Source organism: Thyridium curvatum (assembly GCF_004353045.1).
Source record: "Thyridium curvatum strain D216 chromosome Unknown NODE_91_length_158940_cov_68.853331, whole genome shotgun sequence".
Taxonomy (NCBI): domain Eukaryota; kingdom Fungi; phylum Ascomycota; class Sordariomycetes; order Thyridiales; family Thyridiaceae; genus Thyridium; species Thyridium curvatum.
Window position 1 is genome coordinate 136,147 of NW_022156846.1, and position 20,070 is coordinate 156,216.

The following is a 20,070-nucleotide window of genomic DNA, read 5'->3' on the forward strand; positions in this document are numbered from 1 at the left end:
ATAGATACCAAATTGGGCCACCAAAGGAAAAAGGCCTCGAAAGTGTATTGGCACATTGGGCTCTTTTGGCCTTCTTTTGTGATCACTGCTGTGAAGAACAGCCACTCAGCTAGGACTAAGGCATCACGAGCGTAGCACTGCACAGCCACATGGTATGTCTGCATGACAAGCCTTGGTCTTCAAAGAATGGGCTCTTCCTATCTCTAGCGTGAGGCAGGTCACACTTTGCGGCGACCAAGGAGTGGAGTTGAACTTGACTGTTGAAGGGTCCCAACTAGTTTTCTATCTCTCAACGTGCTTTTTCTATCTTTCTCTATCTTTCTCTATCTTACATGGAAGATTTACTGCTCTAGTCCCGTGATGCCTGTTAGGGTTTTGGACTTCTTTGACTCGATGCTGTTGCAGAGGGTGAGAGACCAAAAGAAGGGATCTTTGATACATCAGGTACTTGACGAAGCAACCAACTTTGAAACTATACACCTTGGCCAGTCGCCCAAAGTCATGTTTAAGTCGTACAGAAGCACTCGGCGTGTGCCGAAGACTGACCTTGGTTCATCTTAGTTCCGCGCTGCATCAGGGTCAACTTCTTTGGTCGCGGTATCAGGATCCTTCTTCTCCTCGACAGGAGCATTCTCCGCCTCCCCCTGAGTGTGATATCCGTATCTCTTCATCGTCTTCTTGTCAAGCTACAAGGGAAGGAACGGTCAGCATTGGAACGGACAACGCAGTCCTGGGCAGAAAAAGAAATGCGACTCACATAGTAAACAGCCCAAATGTAGCCAAACATGACGGCGCAGCAAACGATGAGGGCAATGGAGCCCTTCTTCCAATACGGAGCGTCTGCTGCGCTGTAGAATACGATGCCCCAGAAGGTCCACAGTACCATGGACCCGATGTTCATGGAGTACAGAGTCACGCTGCGGATGGTATCGTCTCCAGTTCTCTGCAGAATGATGTTGGCCCAGCCAAAGATGAGTGGGTTCACCATGTACGCGCTGCCGGCCAGATAGAAGGCAAAGAATGTGCCTGCAAATGACAGGTCGCGCACGAGGAGCATCGCTCCGACAACGATCTGGAGGAGACAGGCGAGAATGGCCATGGGTACTCGCTGTCCCGTAGCGTCCATGTGCCAGGCCGCCAGCATGTTGGCCACGATTCCCACGGCCTGGACGCCAAGGGGATACGTGTTGATGTTGGCTTGGGTGAAGTGCTTGTCATTGTACTTGAGCCACAGGAGGAAGGTGTTTTGCAACGGGAATGCCTCCGTGCTGGCGCAGACTGGCGACCAGAAGAAGAGAATCCAACTATGGGTGCTGATGTTTAGTCCTTGCGAGGATAACAGAGGGGCTTGGGTGCACTCACAACATGGGGGTGAAGAAGACGCGCTTGATCAGTGACAACGGCATGATGTTGTGACTATCTTCGCTGGGTTGTGGCAGCCTAGAGACGGCAAGCTTTCTCTCCTCTTCGCTGAGATAGCTGGCCCTGGTGGTATGGGGGATATCAGGAAAGTAGAGGAAGCCAAAGACGGCGATAGGCAGGGTGATAATGCCATCTGTGCGAGCGAGTGAGGATATATTAGTCTAGGTGATGTGCCTCTGCACAAAAATAAGTAGACGTACCGATTAGGAACACCCACTGCCAGCCTTGCAAGCCGGCCATACCCTTCATGCCCTTGTAGATAGCCGTCATCATGACGCCAGCAAACATGGTTCCGACCTGGCCGGAAGCGGTGAACAGTGCCGTTCGCTTGGAGATCTCTTCCGGCCTGTACCACGAACCGATGATGTAGATCGTGCCGGCATATGTGCTCCCTTCGGTCAGGCCGAGGAAGAACCTGACGACACAGAGCTGAGTCACTGTTTTGACGGCAGCGCTAACCATCTGTTTTGGTTCGACACCAACGATGAGTAACAGTCCAATGTGAACAGGCAGCTTAGGATATATCTCACCGTCAAGCCAGCCCAAACAACTACCATGGAGGGGAACCAAATCCTAGGCGCGATCTTCTGGATGATGATACCATGCGGTAACTGCCCGATAGCCATTCTACGGACCGCATTAGCATGGTCAAGAATGAATGCTCGGGGCTTGGGGTTGGTACCCAGCGGTAGTGAGCGATAGCACATTGTTGTAGTCATGGCCGGTCATATTCAGGGCCTCGCGGAGACCAGCAACCTGGAAGGGTCAGGCAAGGAACCACGGAATACAACGGGCAAAGGCTTACGTAGGCATTCGCAAAAGCGGCGCGGTCTGATGATTGTCAGTCGACTTGATCTGACGGAAGAAGCTGCCCAGGCTTTCAAAGGCACTGGGAGGCAGGCAACCCGACATACCGAGGAAATTGAAGAAGTAGCTTAGACAGCAATAAGTCTAGATCTACTATCAGTATATGTTTCTTCCTCAAAGCCATCGCCGTATTCTGTTCTAGGTTTTGGATCGTAGCAAGGAGCCTGCATACCAAAATGAAGAAATCTAAGCAACTGCAGCGTCAGCATTTCGATGAACAGGTGTAAACACCGCCTCACTGCATCTCTCATACCTAGCTTTCTCACAAGCCGCCTCTCATCTTTTGATTCCGCGGCGCGTCCCAGAAAGAACCCTCGGACCTTGGTCCCGAAGGAGTCGGCTTGCGAACTCATTGTGCAACCCGAATGAAGAAAGTCGGCGTGTCCTGGAGAATGCTGTCTCAACTAGACGAGGCCAGACGACGAATGGGTCGAAGATGAGAAATTGAGGAAAGCACACAAAAGTTTCGCAGGGGGGTCGCAGGAGGTCATTCTAAAATTTTATCAGATTGATCGATTTGATACCGGTTATCAGATCCTTTCATATCTCCACTCTTGGCATTGCCGATGCTAGGTGCCTTACACTAGTTCTCGCGGCTACGATACTTAATTGGTCAAAAACGGGTTCCAGTCCGGGCCATTTGTACAGAGTAGGAATGGGAGAATAGCATCGTCTACTTGGCACGCGCGGTAGTTGAACACACGTGGTCCCATCCAGTCCCGTCTCGGGGTAGGCATGGCAGAAAAGCCCTACGAGGAGAGTTTTTCCGTCAATTGCACCCTTTGCCGACCCTGCCCAGGCCCCTGTGTGGATTGCAGGCGGCCAGGCCGAGAGAGCTTATTGATCTCTAGAGTTTAAGTCAGTCGGCAATTGACCCGGGAGGCTGACGCTGACACATCCTAAACCCGACTCTCGGGCTCCACGATAACCACCTTTGTCATGAAGAAATGGCCAGATTGACCAGGCTAGAATCGACTAGTATTTGAAGTCATTGGCTCTTCTCTGTATTATTGAGCGATTCGCAAAGTCCGTCGCTCCCGCAATTGAACGCACGTGGCCCCTCTGGTGCCGTGTCGAGGTTAACTTGCTCACTGAGATCGTACGACTGGAGTTTTCTTTCCGAGATGTCTTTTTGCTTGAGCTTGACTCTGTGTACCTGGATGGTATCATCTCACATGGTGCAATAACACAGTGAAGATAAGCGTTTAGGGACATCTGCGACACAGGAGTCTACAGGGGTTGTCTTACAAAAGAGGACAATAGGTCTTGTTCCGGTACTGGAATATAAGGTCTCTTTGCTCCAGAGGTAGTGCTATTACACTTTTGACCCTCCGGCACTTGAGGAATGCCACACACACCAATGTAGAATCCCTGTCAAGGCATGGAGCTGCGGCGGGTGACAGCCAGAAACATTTGCCTTCTTGCAGCACTTCTGTCTTGTGATAGGCCGCCTCATCTGATAAATGCATGTAATCTTGTCCACTCGCTCAAGTTAGGCATGCACCTAACCCCCCATTCCTGCCCAACGCACCTCTCAATTGACGCGGCTCATGCTCTTGTGCCCTTAAAACACCCATCTCTGCTTGGCAAAGGAAATGAAGGACTCGAAGTGCCCTCAGAATTTGAGTCAAATCGACCCTGTGGCTCATGTGAACCGGGCCCACGACGGCAATCGACACGGAATCGAAGCACCATCCACAGCCTCACAGTCTGAGCACTCAATTTGGCCATGGACACATTCATACCGTCATGCGGGTGTTGCACGCCAGACCCTTATTTCGCATTTGGTGACAATCAATGCACCTGTAATGGATGTGGTGGAATGCTCGAGTTGCCATCTGGAGATGTTCTCGACTCTCATACCATTTCGACCCTCGAGTCTACAAATGTGAAGCGGTTCGAACTCAACCTGACCTGGCCGAGGCTTGTACCGTACTCCGAAAGAGTCCGCGGATTTGGGCACTTGAATGGAATCATTGATGATATGCTACGCAGCAGACGAGTTGGTGGCACGCCAGTCTGCCTCCCAGCGGCGGCTCCAACACACATTGAAAGAACTTCGCAGGAGCAGCATGCCAGGCCTAAATGGGTCCCGAAAGAGTACTTATATTCGGAACTCCGAGGCATTTACGATCCTAAAGATAACCCCGATAAACTCGCACATGTCGAGTTCCGAATTTTAGAACTATCCAAAGGCAACCGAGAAGATCCTCTTCACGGTAGTTTGAAGACAGTGACGATCGAGGATAGAATCGACTATGTAGCTTTATCATATACCTGGGCCGACAAAACTGGAGACTCTACGCGACGGAGGCCACTCTTCCTTGGTCCTGAGTGCCAGAGATTGTTCATGACAGTGAACTGTGAGGCTGCTCTTCGATGTCTTCGATATCCCGACCAGCCCCGATCCCTCTGGATCGACGCGATCTGCATTAATCAGAAAAGCGAGGATGATAAAAAGGCCCAGATTCTTATCATGAATTATATCTACTCTAAGGCGTCCTCGGTTCTGGTCTTCCTTGATGATAGCTCAGACCCTGTGCACCACATTCTGAGGAACATCAAAGCAAACAAAGATCCTACTATTAAGGAGTATCCCACTGAGGAAGACCAGATGCAGATGCAAGCCTTGTTTTCCATACCATAATTTCACCGTGTCTGGGTACTACATTTCGGTCTATACTCCACGCATCAAGTTGCAGTGGAAGAGCTTCCGACTCAATAAGGACACTCCTCACAAGTGTCCTATAGTGCCTTCAAGCCTGTGGCAATGCCGAGCTGTTCAGAATCGTTCCACCTTTCATTTGGCTGGGTGGCTACTAAGTGGAATGAATCTTCACGCCTCAAGACCCGAGGACAAGGTTTTTGCATTCTTTGGCATCGTCGCAGGCCTTCCACTGCTGGGTCTAGTCGCTGACTATAGGCTTGCATTGGAGCAGGTTTACACCGGAATTGCGTCATTCTTGATACTAAACCAACACTGTTTCGAAGAAGTGCTTCGTCATGCCAATTGCTGCGACTTGGCTGTTTCCGGATTGCCCATCGACCTGCCCTCGTGGGTCCCTGATTTTCGATCGGACCCAACTACCACCAGAAGAAATATGAGAGCCTCTTCGACCAAGATCACGCTTCGGAATACCAATTCCAGATGTGTTGAAATACTCAAACAAACAGGCACGCTTATGATCTATGGATTCAAATTAGCAATAGAAGATAAGCCTGGACAAAATCGTAACGAACATCGAATCCTGGAGAAGATACCCGCAGCGAGAAACACCTTTTTCAAAAGTGGCATGTTCCGAATCGACTTTAAACGCACGTTCAACTGGACTACGGACTTCGTTTTTATCCCAGTCATAGAAGAGGACGAGAACTCAACTCCAGCTCTTCATCTTCGGAGCTTGAAGAAGGATGCGTGCTGCTATTTTCTTGGACATTGCAGCGTCACCGTCGTCGCTGAGGAAGACTTTGGGCGGGGACGACCAGAAGAAGAACGACGAGAAATCTTGCTGTCATTCCCGAATCGGCGTTTAGGGCGCAGCTTGTACAAACTGACAGAAACAAAGTTTAGGCATCTTCTTCTGCTACATTCCCTATACGAGTATATCAAAGATGAAGGGCGAGAAGCTAGGCAACAATCAGCCGTCGATGAGTTCACCTATGAGGACTATCGGGACTTTTTCTTGGGCGGTTCTACGCCAGACGTTTTTACGATTTCTTCCCAGAAGAAAAGTCTAGACCAATTCTTTGTATACTGGGAGTCAGATACCAAATTCTGGTCCCAAATCGAGATCTTCGTCAATTATCTAACTCTCTTCGACGCAAATCGGTCAGAATACGCCTGCAAATGGCGCATATGGATACAAGAGAAGCAAGTCGCTCGGTACCACGTGCAAGCGCTGTTACGCTCGCTTTTCGTGATATCCGGAATAAAAAACCAAGCGCTTGATGGAGCATATCCGATAGAGGATTTAGTGAATGACGCTATTGAAGGGATTTGCTCTTGGCAAAAAGCATTTAAGGAGATGAGCAATGCGATTCCAGCATTTCGAATACCGTTCCCAAACGTGGTAGGAAACCCTTATCTATTCGCTAAGGAATGCTGGTCCTTTCATGAGGGTTTCTTTCGCGATCTCAAAAATCTTCTTGGGCCTGATATTGGCAGAGTAATGGAGCTTTGTTACCAGCCAGGAGCAATAATGGAGCGAGTAGCGGATGTGTTGATGGGAGACTGGGCCGCCATCGAGAGAACGCTGTGGGCCATCCTGATTGTTCTCGAAGGGAATTGGGATGAAAAGAATGCACTAAGAGACTCGCAGGAGATCAGACGTAGATTGATCATCGGGAGTCATTGGAACTCTCACAGTGGAATCACTTTAGGGGAAGAGGAGGCTGTTTTTATCGTGTGACCCTGCATTCTCTCTCCTCATAGACGAAACGACAGACATATTCTAAGCCTCTCGTGTTTAAGGTTCCAAAGCACAATTGACCGCTATGCTGTCACGGTCATTGCATGAGCTGGAAGGGAACAGATGGTGTTCAATCCCACTATTTCCCGCTATGGGAACCGGTACGATGCGGATAGCGACATCCAACAAGCTATCTCAAGTGATGGCATAGTGCCAGAGACGAACCTTGCTGACGCCTTTGGGAGGGGTCTGATTGCAGTTGATGTCAACCTCTCGAAGACCAAACTCACGGCACAAGCACAGTTGTATCCAAGGAAGTCGAGGTAGACGGAATGATCCACTGGTTTCGAAACAGGGAACGGGCGAGCAGATATCGGGGACATGGGTCTAGGGCATAGAGTTTGCGCGTTAGCCACGGCGCTCACCAATCGGGACCTACCGAGGCCAGGGCATGGTCGATAAGAAGCTCACTCAGCTTGCATGTTGAAGACCCTTCGTCGGTCGCGGAGGAGATGCTGTGGAAGCCCTCGGCGACTTCAAAGGAGCTGTCGTGCAGACTTTGGAGGTATGTTCGGACGAGCCCACGTCGGTAATGGGTTTCGCATCATCAACGTCGCCCAATTTATTGAACGGACATCGCTAATCAGTTCACTTCTCCACAGTCACTCCACACGGACCAGCGCCAAGTGGGCCGAATTGCGACGAAGCCTCGAAGCCCTGATCGATCTGCCGAGTGGGCAGCCTGCTATCGACATAGGGCGGATCGCAGCCTCAATGCAACGAGACCTGGAATGAGATAGAGCCTTCGGTACCGGGTTTGACTCATGGCAGTATATCTGTGACGATAGAGAGATCTGCCGTTGGATGGCATTGAATTCCATCACATATGACCTGTTGTGATATGCCTTTTTTTGTGTTCGAATAAGCCAATGCCCCTGAAAGCCGGAATCACACCTCCACTGTTGATCATGCAGCAATGTTGTAGATGTGGAGGTTTGCAGGTATGGGATTTTTCAGGGGGGGATGATGTTATCTTCAAGGGCTCATATGGTGATCATTGTGATGGCCTTTCAAGCGAATAGAAGTCGACAAACCTTATCAGACAGCACGCGTCTAAACCGAGTAGCGCCATGACCAATAATAGAAGCACTCTCTGCTCCGACGTCGCCCCGACGGGAGCGAGCTTCTGGTGTTTTCCTCGGAGCTGCAGTCGGCTGACATGGAGAGGGACGGGATTGGCCCTTCGAGCACCTTCTCTCAAGTCGCAAATACAATGGCGCTAGTAGACCGCGACAAAACATGGGCCGGGTTGGTACAGCAAATTCTCGTATATGTACGCGCGTACGATTGCTAGCCGCCCACATATGACTCGGTAGAACCGGCAGCGTCGGAACTGCCGTTGACCTCCCCGCGCCCCTCCGTCTTTGGTCAATCTGCTCTCCATGGGTATGCCGTATGGGTCATCAAGCGTCTCTTGATTATTGCCGGCCGGGGGCTGTACAACGCAGCACAGGGGTGGAAATCTCGGGAGAAGCGCCTCATAGCGGCTTGGCATAGGGATAGTTGTTGAGTCTATTCGTCAACTCGACACAACTCCATAAGGGAACCCGATTATAAGGCTGCGAGGAATCACCACGATATGCGCCCTTGGTCGCAGGCCACAGAATCTGGAGCTGTTGGAGCTGGCATTATGTCTTCGTGGTTATTCCCGCTTAGGGATGACGTTACCCCTCGCTCTCCAAAAAATGGCGCTCCCATTCACTACCTACGCTTGCGGCCCTGCCCACCGCGCGTCCGGATAAGTCGGCTGTTGTGAGAAGCTGGAGCTAGAGGTCAAAGACAGCGCGGGGGCTCGTGCTGGAAAGGAAATGCCTCATCAATTACTGGTCGGTACTTCTGTACCGCACCCTGTTCCTCGCGAAGAGCGAAGTCGCGTTGGGGCCGACGACCGAACTCAGCTCGAGTGCCGCACAAATCAATAAATACCAACGGATAGCACCAAAGTAATTCCTGGCGTGCTCTGGCGCTGAACTTTGTGTCTTTTTTTCTTCAGGTTGCTTTCGCATATGACGTCAGTGTATGTATCGTGAACTTCAGCACAAAAGTTCATCGCCATGCCGCTGTTCAACCGAAACAACACTACCCCCGCGGGGGATGATGTCGAAGCGAATAACTCGACCGGGGATCATTCGGGTAGCACCGTCGCCGAGGATACCGATCACCTTGGCGAATATGTTGCCCTAGACCGGTACATCAGTACCTATCGCGACGAGAAGTCGCGAAAGGAAGATGATGGGGATGCCGAAGGCAAGCATCATTCCAAGAGGCGGTGGTGGCAGTTCTGGACGAGCGCTGGACAGCCCACAGATCAAAGCGGTAGACCCGACAAGACTATTCCCGAGTCTTGGCTTGAGACGGACATTCGCATAGGCCTCAGCTCGTCCGACGTGGAAGAGCGAAGGAAGCGTTCGGGCTGGAACGAGCTGACCGCGGAGAAGGAGAATCTGTTTGCCAAATTCTTGGGGTTCTTCACCGGCCCTATTTTGTATGGTAAGTCGATTCGTCTTTCAATGCGAGTCTCAATTTCCAGTCGATCCTAACTTGAGGCAGTCATGGAAATCGCTGCACTTCTCGCTGTCGGGTTGGGAGATTGGATCGACTTCGGTGTCATCTTGGGCATCCTACTTCTCAACGCGTTTGTGGGCTTTTATCAAGAAAAGCAAGCTGCCGATGTCGTTGCTAGTCTTAAGGGAGACATTGCGATGCGTTGCACGGTGGTGCGAGATGGACGCGAACACAACATCCTGGCAAGAGAGCTCGTTCCTGGAGACATCGTAAGTCGGACTCGATTCCATGCCCAGACTTGAACACCTCCACTAAATCGCCACAAGGTCATCATCCAAGAAGGAGATACGGTGCCTGCTGATGCCCGCCTTATCTGTGACTACAAACGCCGGGAGGACTTTGAGGTATACAAGCGGCTACGCGCTGAGGATAGGCTCGGGGAGAATAGCCAAGATGAAGACGACATGGAGGGCGATGAACACCATGGTCACGCGGAACCCGTCATGGACTACCGAACCAGTTCCATCCTTGCCGTTGACCAATCTGCCATCACCGGCGAGTCGCTCGCCGTAGACAAGTACCTTGGCGATATCGTCTACTACACCACAGGATGTAAGCGGGGCAAGTCGTTCGCCATCGCCACCGCGACCGGAACAGACACTTTTGTTGGCCGCACGGCAGAGCTCGTCCAGGGCGCCCAGGACCAGGGTCACTTCAAGGCGGTCATGAACAACATCGGCATGTCGTTGCTGATCTTGGTCATGTTCTGGATCCTGGCCGCCTGGATTGGCGGGTTCTACCACCACATCCCCATTGCTGAGCCAGGGTCGCAGAACCTGCTGCACTACGCCCTTGTCCTTCTCATCATCGGAGTGCCAGTCGGTCTCCCCGTTGTCACCACCACTACCCTCGCTGTTGGCGCCGCCTACCTCGCCAAGCAGAAGGCCATTGTGCAAAAGCTCACCGCGATCGAGTCGCTTGCCGTAAGTACAAAAGCTACTGCGTACTTGGAGCTCAGGGAACTAACTAAGAGACACAGGGCGTCGATATCTTGTGTTCTGATAAGACAGGAACGTTGACAGCCAACAAGCTCTCCATCCGTGAGCCATTTGTGTCCGAGGGTCAAGATGTAGATTGGATGATGGCAGTCGCTGCCTTGGCTTCCTCGCACAACGTCAAGTCGCTGGATCCTATCGACAAGGTCACCATCCTCACGCTAAAGCGGTATCCAGGGGCTCGTGAAATCCTGCAGAAAGGTTGGGTCACTGAGAAATTCACCCCCTTCGACCCGGTCTCCAAGCGCATCACCGCTGAGTGCCGCCTGGGTGAGGACCGCTACATCTGTGCCAAGGGAGCGCCGCGGGCCATCTTGAAGCTCTCCGATTGCTCAGAGGAGATCGGAAACCTGTACAGAGAAAAGGCTCAAGAGTTTGCCCGCCGTGGCTTCCGGTCTTTGGGTGTCGCGTACAAGAAGAACGACGGCGACTGGATCTTGCTCGGCCTGCTCTCCATGTTCGACCCTCCGCGTGAGGACACGGCGCAGACCATCATCGAGGCGGCGTCCCTAGGTGTGCCGGTTAAGATGCTTACCGGAGACGCCATCGCCATCGCCAAGGAGACCTGCAAGATGCTGTCCCTCGGCACCAAGGTGTACAATTCGGAGAGGCTGATTCACGGCGGCCTGGCCGGAACCGTGCAGCACGACTTTGTGGAGCGCGCCGACGGCTTTGCTGAGGTGTTTCCCGAGCACAAGTACACCGTCGTCGAGATGCTGCAGCAGCGCGGCCACCTCATCGCCATGACGGGCGACGGTGTCAACGACGCCCCCTCGCTCAAGAAGGCCGACTGTGGTATCGCCGTCGAGGGCTCCTCCGAAGCCGCGCAGGCTGCTGCGGACATTGTCTTCCTTGCGCCCGGGCTGAGCACCATCGTCCTTGCCATCAAGACCTCGCGGCAGATCTTCCAGCGCATGAAGGCCTACATCCAATACCGTATCGCCCTCTGCCTGCACCTCGAGATCTACCTGACGCTGTCCATGATCATCATCAACGAGACTGTCACCACAGATTTGATCGTCTTCCTTGCCCTGTTTGCTGATCTGGCCACGGTGGCCGTCGCCTACGACAACGCCCACTGGGAGCCCCGGCCCGTCGAGTGGCAGCTGCCCAAGATCTGGGTGGTGAGCATCGTCCTGGGAATCCTCCTCGCTGCGGGCACGTGGATCATGCGCGGCACCATGTTTCTTACCGACGGTGGTATCGTGGCGAACTTTGGCTCTGTCCAAGAAGTCCTGTTCCTCGAGATCGCTCTCACGGAGAACTGGCTCATCTTCGTGACGCGTGGCGGCAAGACATGGCCCTCTTGGCAGCTTGTCGGAGCTATCCTTGGCGTGGATGTGCTTGCCACCCTCTTCTGCCTCTTCGGCTGGCTGTCCGGGGCTCCGGAAATTGACTCTCTTGGAGACTCATGGCCGCAGCGCGGGGATGGATGGACCGATATCGTCACGGTTGTGATCATCTGGCTCTACTCTTTCGGCGTCACCGTGTTCATTGCCATCATCTATTACATCCTCAACAAGGTGTCCTGGCTGAACGACCTCGGCCGGAAGGATCGTAAGAAGAAGGACACCATTATTGAGAATGTCATTGGTCAACTGCAAAAGATTGCTGTCGAGCATGACATTGACGAGGCCACGGGCAAGGACAGATATGTCTTGGCCGAGAAGGTGGCGGACGAGGAGGACATCTAGATGTTACGCTTGTCCTTGTGCTTAAATGCCTCTGTATCGTCCGCCTTCGTCAGTTCGATAACCTCTGCCTCTTCTTACTTCTTCCTGTCTTGATTGGTCTTTGAAGTCTGATCATACTTAAGTACACACAAATTCTTTAATTTGCTATCAATACTTCAACAATAGAGCTGTATAAAATATTCCAGGGGGAGATTATTCAATTTCTTTGAGGAGCAAAATCTTTCTGCCCTTGATTCAAGGTTTGCAAGTACCTGGGAAAGCATCGCCGGTCGGCACTGGCCAATGTCTCGGCAGGGAGGCTCCTGCAGCCTGAGCACAATGGTCCTCATCACGGTTTTGCGAGACACTTCTACGACAGGGACCCTGTGCATGGTGAGCATCTAGTAACAGAAATACTGGACTTCCCGGGCCGATGGCTATGTTAGTTCTGGAATACATGTGCCATGGTCGGCACTGCGCATTCCTGATTGCTCCAGCCACTGACGGCGGCCCACTTCACGACGGCCAATCAGCACCACATAGGTGGGCCTTGAGAAGTCACCTCGTGACGACTGTCATGTAACTCCCTCTTCCCCTCTAGGTATATAAGTCTTCTTAAATACACCGTCGCCCCTCGTCAATTCTCGGACTCTTTCTCTCTACTTCCCTACCTCCTTTCTTCTCCTCACATCAATGATCGTGTCTTCACCAATAGCAAAAATGCCGCAGATATTGGGCCTGTTGGTGGTGCCCACACCCTTCCAGCTTAGGCGGGCAATGTCATGACGCAGACTCATAATTCCATGGCTGGCGCCGGCGAGAGGTGTTGGCAAATGTCCATACAGTTTCTGTTAGCAGCCGGACGGGCAGACTGGACTCTGTCTCGGTTGTTGTGTCTCCGGCGCTGTGTCCTCTCGCAATGATACCACCATGAGTTGGCCTGGCCTTTTCCTTGGCTTTCCTTTTGCTGTGGCGCCATGAAGAGGATTGGACGGAAGCGATCAAGGAGTGGCGAGCACTAAGATCACTATGTGAGTTATTGGTGCCAGTGAAGGATTTCTAATTATAGCCCTGGCCGGATCCAGACTGCCAAAAGACAGTTCTAGATGGCGAAAAGGCTCGTCGACTAGGGCGTGCTGGCTGATGATGATGCCACTTCTCAGAGATTATCACAGATAGGCCACATCAGAGAACGATGAAGCCGTCCTCCCTCCTGGCCTCGGCCTTGTACTCTCAACCTGATCCTCCCCTCGTCTCGCCTTCCTCACTTTACCTTTCGCCCTCACCAACACCCCACCCCCCAGCACCTGCTGGCCGTCCTCTCCCTCATCGCGTGAGACAGGCAGAGAGACAATCTGACTGACAGAGCCGCCCAAGCTCTGCTCCCAACCGCGCTCTGTGGCTCCTGCCACAGGCCTCTCGATCGCCTTCCCCTCGCAACCTACGTCCCTAGGTCATAGAGTTGTGTCGCGCGGCGTTTGACTCCTGCCATTCGCACCCTCCGACCCTCGTCGTCATCGCAATCACGACTGGCTAGCTTACTCGGCTGTCAACTCGAACTCGTCCCCCCGTGTCCTTGAGCGCCAAGCAGCTACTGTCATTCTCGGCGCGTCATCTCGGGCTGGCCATTCTCCCCGCCACCCCGCCCGTCTTGCCCTCCCTGCGCGACCCTCCCTCTCACCTCCCCAACCAGTCACAAAAATGCCGCAACAATGCTGCAGCATGCCGTGGGTGGCTCTTGCATCAATGTGGAGGGTTCAGGAGGCCTCTTTGACTCGCGCGCATGTCTGCTCGACACCGAGTTCCCGATTAGGCACTCTGGTCGTGCTCGGACCGATCCCAAGTGCAAGCTGTGCCAGGGGCACGCATGGGAGGGTGATGCGGAAGAGGTGGCGGCCGCCAATTAGACGACCGCATAGCCCCATGATCCATGTAGCAGTGCAGGCAACAGGCTACGCCCGCGTCTCGCGAAAGGGTGATCAACTCGGCTTTGCCTTGGTTGCTTAGGCAGGCACGAAAACGAGAGGAGAACAGGAGTGTGTTCGTACCGCGCGTGAGCGGGATATCGCTCTGCCATTGGCCCTGTCGGGGTCGGCGTGACCAAGGATAGGGGCGAGACCATGCGGATGCTGACGACGCGGCCCTGTATCACATCAGCTAAGCCGCCTTGGGCGATCTCCGGAAGCGCCGTGCCTCCGTGGCATAGATCCAGGCATATGATTTGCAGTGACGATGACGATGGCCTGCGGAGACAGCCCTCAGATGTCTCCTTTCCGTTTCGGCAGTTGTGCGATTGGTAGAGGTACAAGGAGTCGGTGCCTTTGTTGCCCCGATTTCAGGACCCTGGGGAGATGGAGAGGCCAAGCCCGCTTGTCGCCCACGATGGAGAGAATGGGCGGGCGATGACACTGAGAGCACTTAAACCTCGCTTTTCCCCTATGTTGGAGATGGGAAACGCTCAGCTTCATGCTCTATACGAACTACTTCTCGGGATCCTACAATCCTGGTTCCTATTGTCTGACTGTCTGACGCCCAGAACAGGATGACAGATATCTCGCTTAAATACCTGACCTTCTCCCACCCCTCTCCGTCGGGCATAGGTGAAGAGCCGACAGGCAGGGACCCTTCGCCCCAGCATAGGTGGTTCCCAGCCCTACCATCTGGAGGTCGAGATACGCCTCCGCCCGATGCATCCATTACTCCAACCGGTTCTATGGGGTTCTCCACCCCTTCTGTAATCGTGATCCCAAGCGACAGCGAGTCTGATTACTTATCCGACTCACCCTTCCCATCGATTGCCGAGCTCCTTGCCAGCTACGGTGGGGCTAACAGCATCGCCTGTACGAGTATGTAGCCTGGCTCTCATCGTCCTAGTGGGTCACAATGCTGACGATTTTGAGCAGGCAAGAGCTTGGATACTGTGACCTGTAGGGATGGTGATTCGAAGGAACCGCAAGATGACACTGTCACTGCGGACGCGGGCTCAGATGGCAAAAAATATGAGCCGCCGGTGTCGCCCCAAGGAAACCCGGCCCTGACTCACGAGGCTGACGAGGCTGCGGGGGTTTTAACGGCTGAAGCCGAGAGGAGAGAGCTAAACCAAGCTGCTCCACCGGGTTACGGACAAGAGCCCAGTGCAAGGAATCTCTTCACTTCCACACCGTTCTCGTCACCAAAGCGGAACACACCTCCACCCATGCTCTTACAAGCTGATCTACCGGCTTGTCCATCTCTATCCAACGGTGAAAAAGCTCCTCTCAGAGCTAGGACGGCTCGAAGCAGCGATTCTACATCCAACGGAAGGGCTCTAGGCATACCAGACCCCCCGCCTGACGAAGATGTGGCCGGCCTTTCTCCGTCCGGAACTTCACAGGATCCTCAGCCGCCAGCACATGCAGCACCTCTCGACCTCGAGAAGCAGCTGGAAGAGTGGGATAAGAAGCATCCATACTTATCACACTTATCACCAACTTTCAAGCGCCGTCTACAAGCTCGCGAACCTCGCCCCCGGCTCAGCCGGCAGGGGCCGTGCAGCCCACAGCATTCTCCAGTCTCGCCTTCAGCATCAGGGCGGGGACTATCTGGGCCGTCAAGCTCTGCACAGCAAGATGAGCTGCCCCCCCCAGACAGCCCTCAGAGCGAGACGTGGCAGATATCTCCCGGTAATAGCACCTGCGACAAGGCCACCTCAAATAGATCCCGCGTGGCCGTACTGGGAGCGCGGGGTTCGAAGAGCCCCTGCCACCGTGCATCTACTCCGCGGCCGTGGGGGTGTGCCTCCCGAGAGAGGATGCCATGCCGTGCCTCAATGGCTAGCGCGGGCGATCGTGACGAAGCTGATGAGGCCGTGCCACCCCTGCCCAGGGCGAAGAGGGGGCGCGTAGGGGCTTCCATTCACCGTCACCGCCACCCTCCCGTCAACGTCCCTGATTCAAATGGCAATAATTCCTGGGATGCAGCTGAACAGTATTCCGATGAAGACGAAGTTTTACAAGCTATCCCTCGTAAACGCCACAGAGCTAGTGCGAGGTCTCGGGGCGACGACGATAAGGAGAGTTACAGCCCTTCTCACTATAGCGATGACAAGCAGGAGAAGAAACAGGTGGTGATTGTCATAGATGACACGGATAAGGAAGGCTGATAGGAACATATCTCAGAATATGGGTTATGGGATACAATAAGGTTTCACAGCTTTAAAGAAGGGTACAGGTTAGTTGGTTGTGCCTAGAGCTTCTATGCTTAGATCTGGCGTTCTCTTAACAAGTAGGATAGAAATATCACTGCTGGTATAAGTGTGATACTGTAAGGTGGTTCTCTCCATCTGGACGCCCCGGTGCGTCCCCGCCACTGCCGTGCTGCTGCCCCCGCTCCCATAGCTGCCGCTTCTCCCGTAGCCTCTACTGCCGCCCTGCCGGCCCTTCGGCTCTGGCTGCTTCCCCGGCTCCGGCAGCTGTTTCAAGAGCGTCGGCTGCTTCTTCTCGGGCTTTGGCCACTGTTTCCTTGCCTCTGGCTATCGCTATCTCCCCACCCTAGGCGCTACGCCTTGCTCCGGCCGCCGCTCCTTCTCCCGCTCTGGCCGCTGCTGCGTTTTCGGTACCTGTCGCCGTCCCTTCGGCTCCGGCCCCTTAAGAGGACGAGGACAAGCAGGAGGATGACGGCGGCGGAGGCCCCGACAATGATCCGCTCTTCTAATAGCCTCTGCATACCGAGATTATCTGTCGACTCATCCTGGTGTGTTGCACTAATCTGACTTGGCAGACGATTTATGTTCCAATCCTGGTAAACTCGGGCTCTGATGTCGAACCCGGCCCCATCACCATAGAGCTATTCTCTCTCTACAGTGCCCGTGCCATGTGTGTGGCATCCTTTGTTTAGGCCTCCGAGTGTCGATATCTAGGGTATATGACCTAGTAGATTTAACTATACTGGTAACCTGATTTTATTCAGCCTATATTCTAGCCCTCAGTTGGCCAGGTCATTATGACTATGACACGTCTTGACTTCTCATACTGACAGCCGTATCATCTATAACTACAGCCTGGCTGCAGTGCACTCACACACATCACGCGGTATACCACCCGCACCAATATCGTCAGAGGGATTCTGCCCGCCAACTATATAAAGCTCTTCCCTCTCTGTCTGCCCTCTTTTCACTTCTCATTCCCTTATTTTCCTCCTTATTCTCCCTTTTTCAGACATCGGCAGTCCCGGCCTCTAGTCAAGATTTATAGCCTATATAATGACAGACTACTCTTGCTATTGTGTCCGGGCTCAGGGATTCCTCAAACGCTTGATCAATCTCATCACTGCTTGGCAGGACGACCTACACCATCTAGGGGCATCTAAGCGCCTAGATAATTATAGAGTTAGAGGTGTCAATTAAGCTTGATTCTGATTAAAAGGAGACAGTGTCATTTAAGTGTTGGAGTGCTTGAATAGAGTCTTAGATTGATCAGCCAGTTAAATCTGTTGTTTGACTAGGTAAGTTGATGCTTTTATATAAGAGTTGACGATGTTTTAGGTTTGTTTTGCTAGGTGCTTTCCCTCCTTATTCTCACTATAAACTGTCTAATAGACTCACTTAGCACCCTCATCTGCTGATTCTTTTGATCTGTTCTGACGTTGTAACTGTACCTACTCTAGGGGTTCTCTGTAGGAACCATCACGTAGTTGCCAAGCTCTTTAAGTCCCCAAGCTATTCTAACTCTGACATCTAAAACACTCCCTTCTTAACTAAATACATCTTTATTTCAACACTTCCAAGAGAAAGTCAATTCTCATTTACCAAAATGCAACTCTTCAGTCTGCTGCCTCCATAGCGGTAAGACAGAGTGTGGCATAGCTGGCAATTTAAACCTATGGTCATAATGGCGATTTTCGGTCGATAAGGCACTTCTATCTGGAGAGCATAGAACTCTTTGATCAGGATCAACATATGTATTGCCCTGCTGGCCATAAGTGGAGAGGGCTATATGATTTGGTAGCTCATAAAGACGCCTAGAGCGGTCAATGCCGTCGGGAGGCCCGCTTGGTTCTGCTTGAATGACTGATTCTTCAGGTGGAAACGGCCAATATTGTAGTGGTTGCTGGAAGAAGTGACGCGGTGAGGGAATCACTATATGTTCTGCTAATGAAGGCTGTTGTTGTACAGTCTCATGCATTTTGCTATGCTCGTGATGTGCTTCACGACTGCTGTGGACGTGTCGACCGCACATGAGTATTGAAATGACCAGGACGCCAAGCAATGCCACACCACCAATGGCAATTGCAATGATGGCCACTATAGAGACGTTATCTGAAGACATAATGCTTTTCAGCTTTAAATTATAGTGGGCAAAAGTGATCTGGAGAAGAAACGAGTAGAGATCCTATGTCCAAGTAAATTCAAGACGTCAATGATTACTTCGAGAGTGGTTACTACTTCAATGAAAGAACAGTATTTTAAAATGGGGATCTATTATGATAGCTATTAATCCTTAATATTGGTACTCTAGACGCAGCCCTGGATCAGTGGGAAGCCCTAATTGAGATCTAGACTACAGCCACGGTCAAGGCTTCACACCAGCCTTGATTCTGGCTAGCTAAATCACGAATTCAGAGAGATTCCATACAGGATGTATTTACTATATAAATTACACTTCTTCTATCTAGATGAGCCTAAACTATTGAGCAAGGTAATGTCTGTGACCAAGAACCATAGAATTCCTATATTTATATTACCACGTTTGCTAAGACTATATTGTTTTACCAGACTTTTGCTCCTGAACCTAATTAGACAAGTTAATAACGCATTTCTATTAATCTACACCACTTAAACCTATAGTTAAGAAACGATACAAAAAAGCATATACACTACTAATCCAACCTCTCAGATTATTATAAAACTATTTATCACCCTTTTGTTTTAACTTTATTCGATACGCCTTCTCTTTCTGTTCTGTTCTTTGCATGCTCCTATAACTTCCTGATGCTCAAGGCCTCTATCTCTCTTATGCGACCCTGGTGCAGCATTGTGTGGAGGTTGCTGATTGTTAAGAAATGGTGTCCATGGATCAAAAAGCGGCACCTCATTCCATGCCTGATACTGGTCTCTATTGGCCAGTTCATAAGTTTGCTCCTCAACATTTTCGTTTTGCTTTTCAGTGATCTCTTCCCCCTGATGGTTTCCAAGGCCATTTTGTTCAGACTCCTCAGCTGGGTCAAGGTTGGCCAGATCGACCCAATCTTCGAACTCGATACTTTCATAGATAGAGTGCTCGTAGTCAGGAAGGTCATTAACGGCGTCATACACGACAGGTATGCTCCCACTATCAGAAGATAGGTCGGCTTGTCCCTTGACGGCGGGTTCTACACCAAGCTCACCACACCTTGCTGTATCAGGGATCGTATACAAGCATGTATGAAGGGCTCTTGCAAAATCAACAGATCCTGTCTGCCAGCCGATGGCGTCATAGCGCTTCTTCTCAGTAATGACGGCGGACCATGCTCGTTGAGCAGACAATAATTGTTGTTGAATAGCGTAGAAATACTCTAATCCGAGATCGAGCTTTGCCTGGCAAGCTGCCATGATTTCCGAGGGACTATGCACGGCCTGCATTTTCATAAATTTCAACTCTTCTGCTGAAAGAGAGTTTTTATTTTTGTGGTTGGGCTGGCTAGAGCTGTAATCAAGAATATCTCGTACAGGATTCATACTGCCTGGTGATAAACGTCGTGAAATCGAAGACAGAAGTAAAGGACGGTTGAATATGAACAAGAATATCTAAAGCAAAATTTTGACTACTATGATACTTTTAAATAGTGTGCAAATCCAGCTCTGTGGATGCCAGGACGAAGATACGCTACCAGGACCACGGCTTGCGCCACAAGCCCGGCCATCAAGCATCCACAAGCCGGGCAAATATCTCAAGAGTATCTACATCAGCTATTATTAGCTAAGAACTTATGCCTTGATAGTGACTGTTTAAGAAGTCGAATTGTATTCCCACCTTATAACACATATTGAGACTTTGCTTGTTTAATCTATCTCGTCTATGATTCTCTTTTTACAAGCACATAGTATCACATCTTCATCAGTCC

The 20,070-nt window shown here is 51.7% G+C and overlaps 5 protein-coding genes across 5 annotated transcripts; 3 read left to right on the plus strand and 2 right to left on the minus strand.

Moving 5' to 3' along the window:
- Nucleotides 1-557: 557 nt before the first annotated feature.
- E0L32_010804 (uncharacterized protein) lies at nt 558-2,129 on the minus strand (the record flags this gene model as incomplete). The annotated part of the gene is made up of 5 exons (XM_031133463.1): nt 558-686; nt 758-1,304; nt 1,363-1,555; nt 1,623-1,884; nt 1,953-2,129. 5 exons carry the CDS (start codon nt 2,127-2,129, stop codon nt 558-560), a joined length of 1,308 nt encoding a protein of 435 aa, XP_030989018.1.
- A 1,889-nt stretch (nt 2,130-4,018) lies between these two features.
- On the plus strand, nt 4,019-4,936 carry E0L32_010805 (uncharacterized protein; the record flags this gene model as incomplete). The annotated part of the gene is made up of 1 exon (XM_031133464.1): nt 4,019-4,936. One exon carries the CDS (start codon nt 4,019-4,021, stop codon nt 4,934-4,936), a length of 918 nt encoding a protein of 305 aa, XP_030989019.1.
- Nucleotides 4,937-8,812: 3,876 nt separating this feature from the next.
- On the plus strand, nt 8,813-12,012 carry E0L32_010806 (uncharacterized protein; the record flags this gene model as incomplete). Its single annotated transcript, XM_031133465.1, has 4 exons — nt 8,813-9,248; nt 9,309-9,532; nt 9,590-10,246; nt 10,303-12,012. The coding sequence occupies 4 exons, from the start codon at nt 8,813-8,815 to the stop codon at nt 12,010-12,012; spliced, it is 3,027 nt and encodes a 1,008-aa protein (XP_030989020.1).
- A 1,691-nt stretch (nt 12,013-13,703) lies between these two features.
- Nucleotides 13,704-16,132, plus strand: E0L32_010807 (uncharacterized protein; the record flags this gene model as incomplete). Its single annotated transcript, XM_031133466.1, has 3 exons — nt 13,704-13,880; nt 14,528-14,837; nt 14,895-16,132. The coding sequence occupies 3 exons, from the start codon at nt 13,704-13,706 to the stop codon at nt 16,130-16,132; spliced, it is 1,725 nt and encodes a 574-aa protein (XP_030989021.1).
- A 2,769-nt stretch (nt 16,133-18,901) lies between these two features.
- On the minus strand, nt 18,902-19,684 carry E0L32_010808 (uncharacterized protein; the record flags this gene model as incomplete). The annotated part of the gene is made up of 1 exon (XM_031133467.1): nt 18,902-19,684. The coding sequence occupies one exon, from the start codon at nt 19,682-19,684 to the stop codon at nt 18,902-18,904; it is 783 nt and encodes a 260-aa protein (XP_030989022.1).
- Nucleotides 19,685-20,070: the final 386 nt, after the last annotated feature.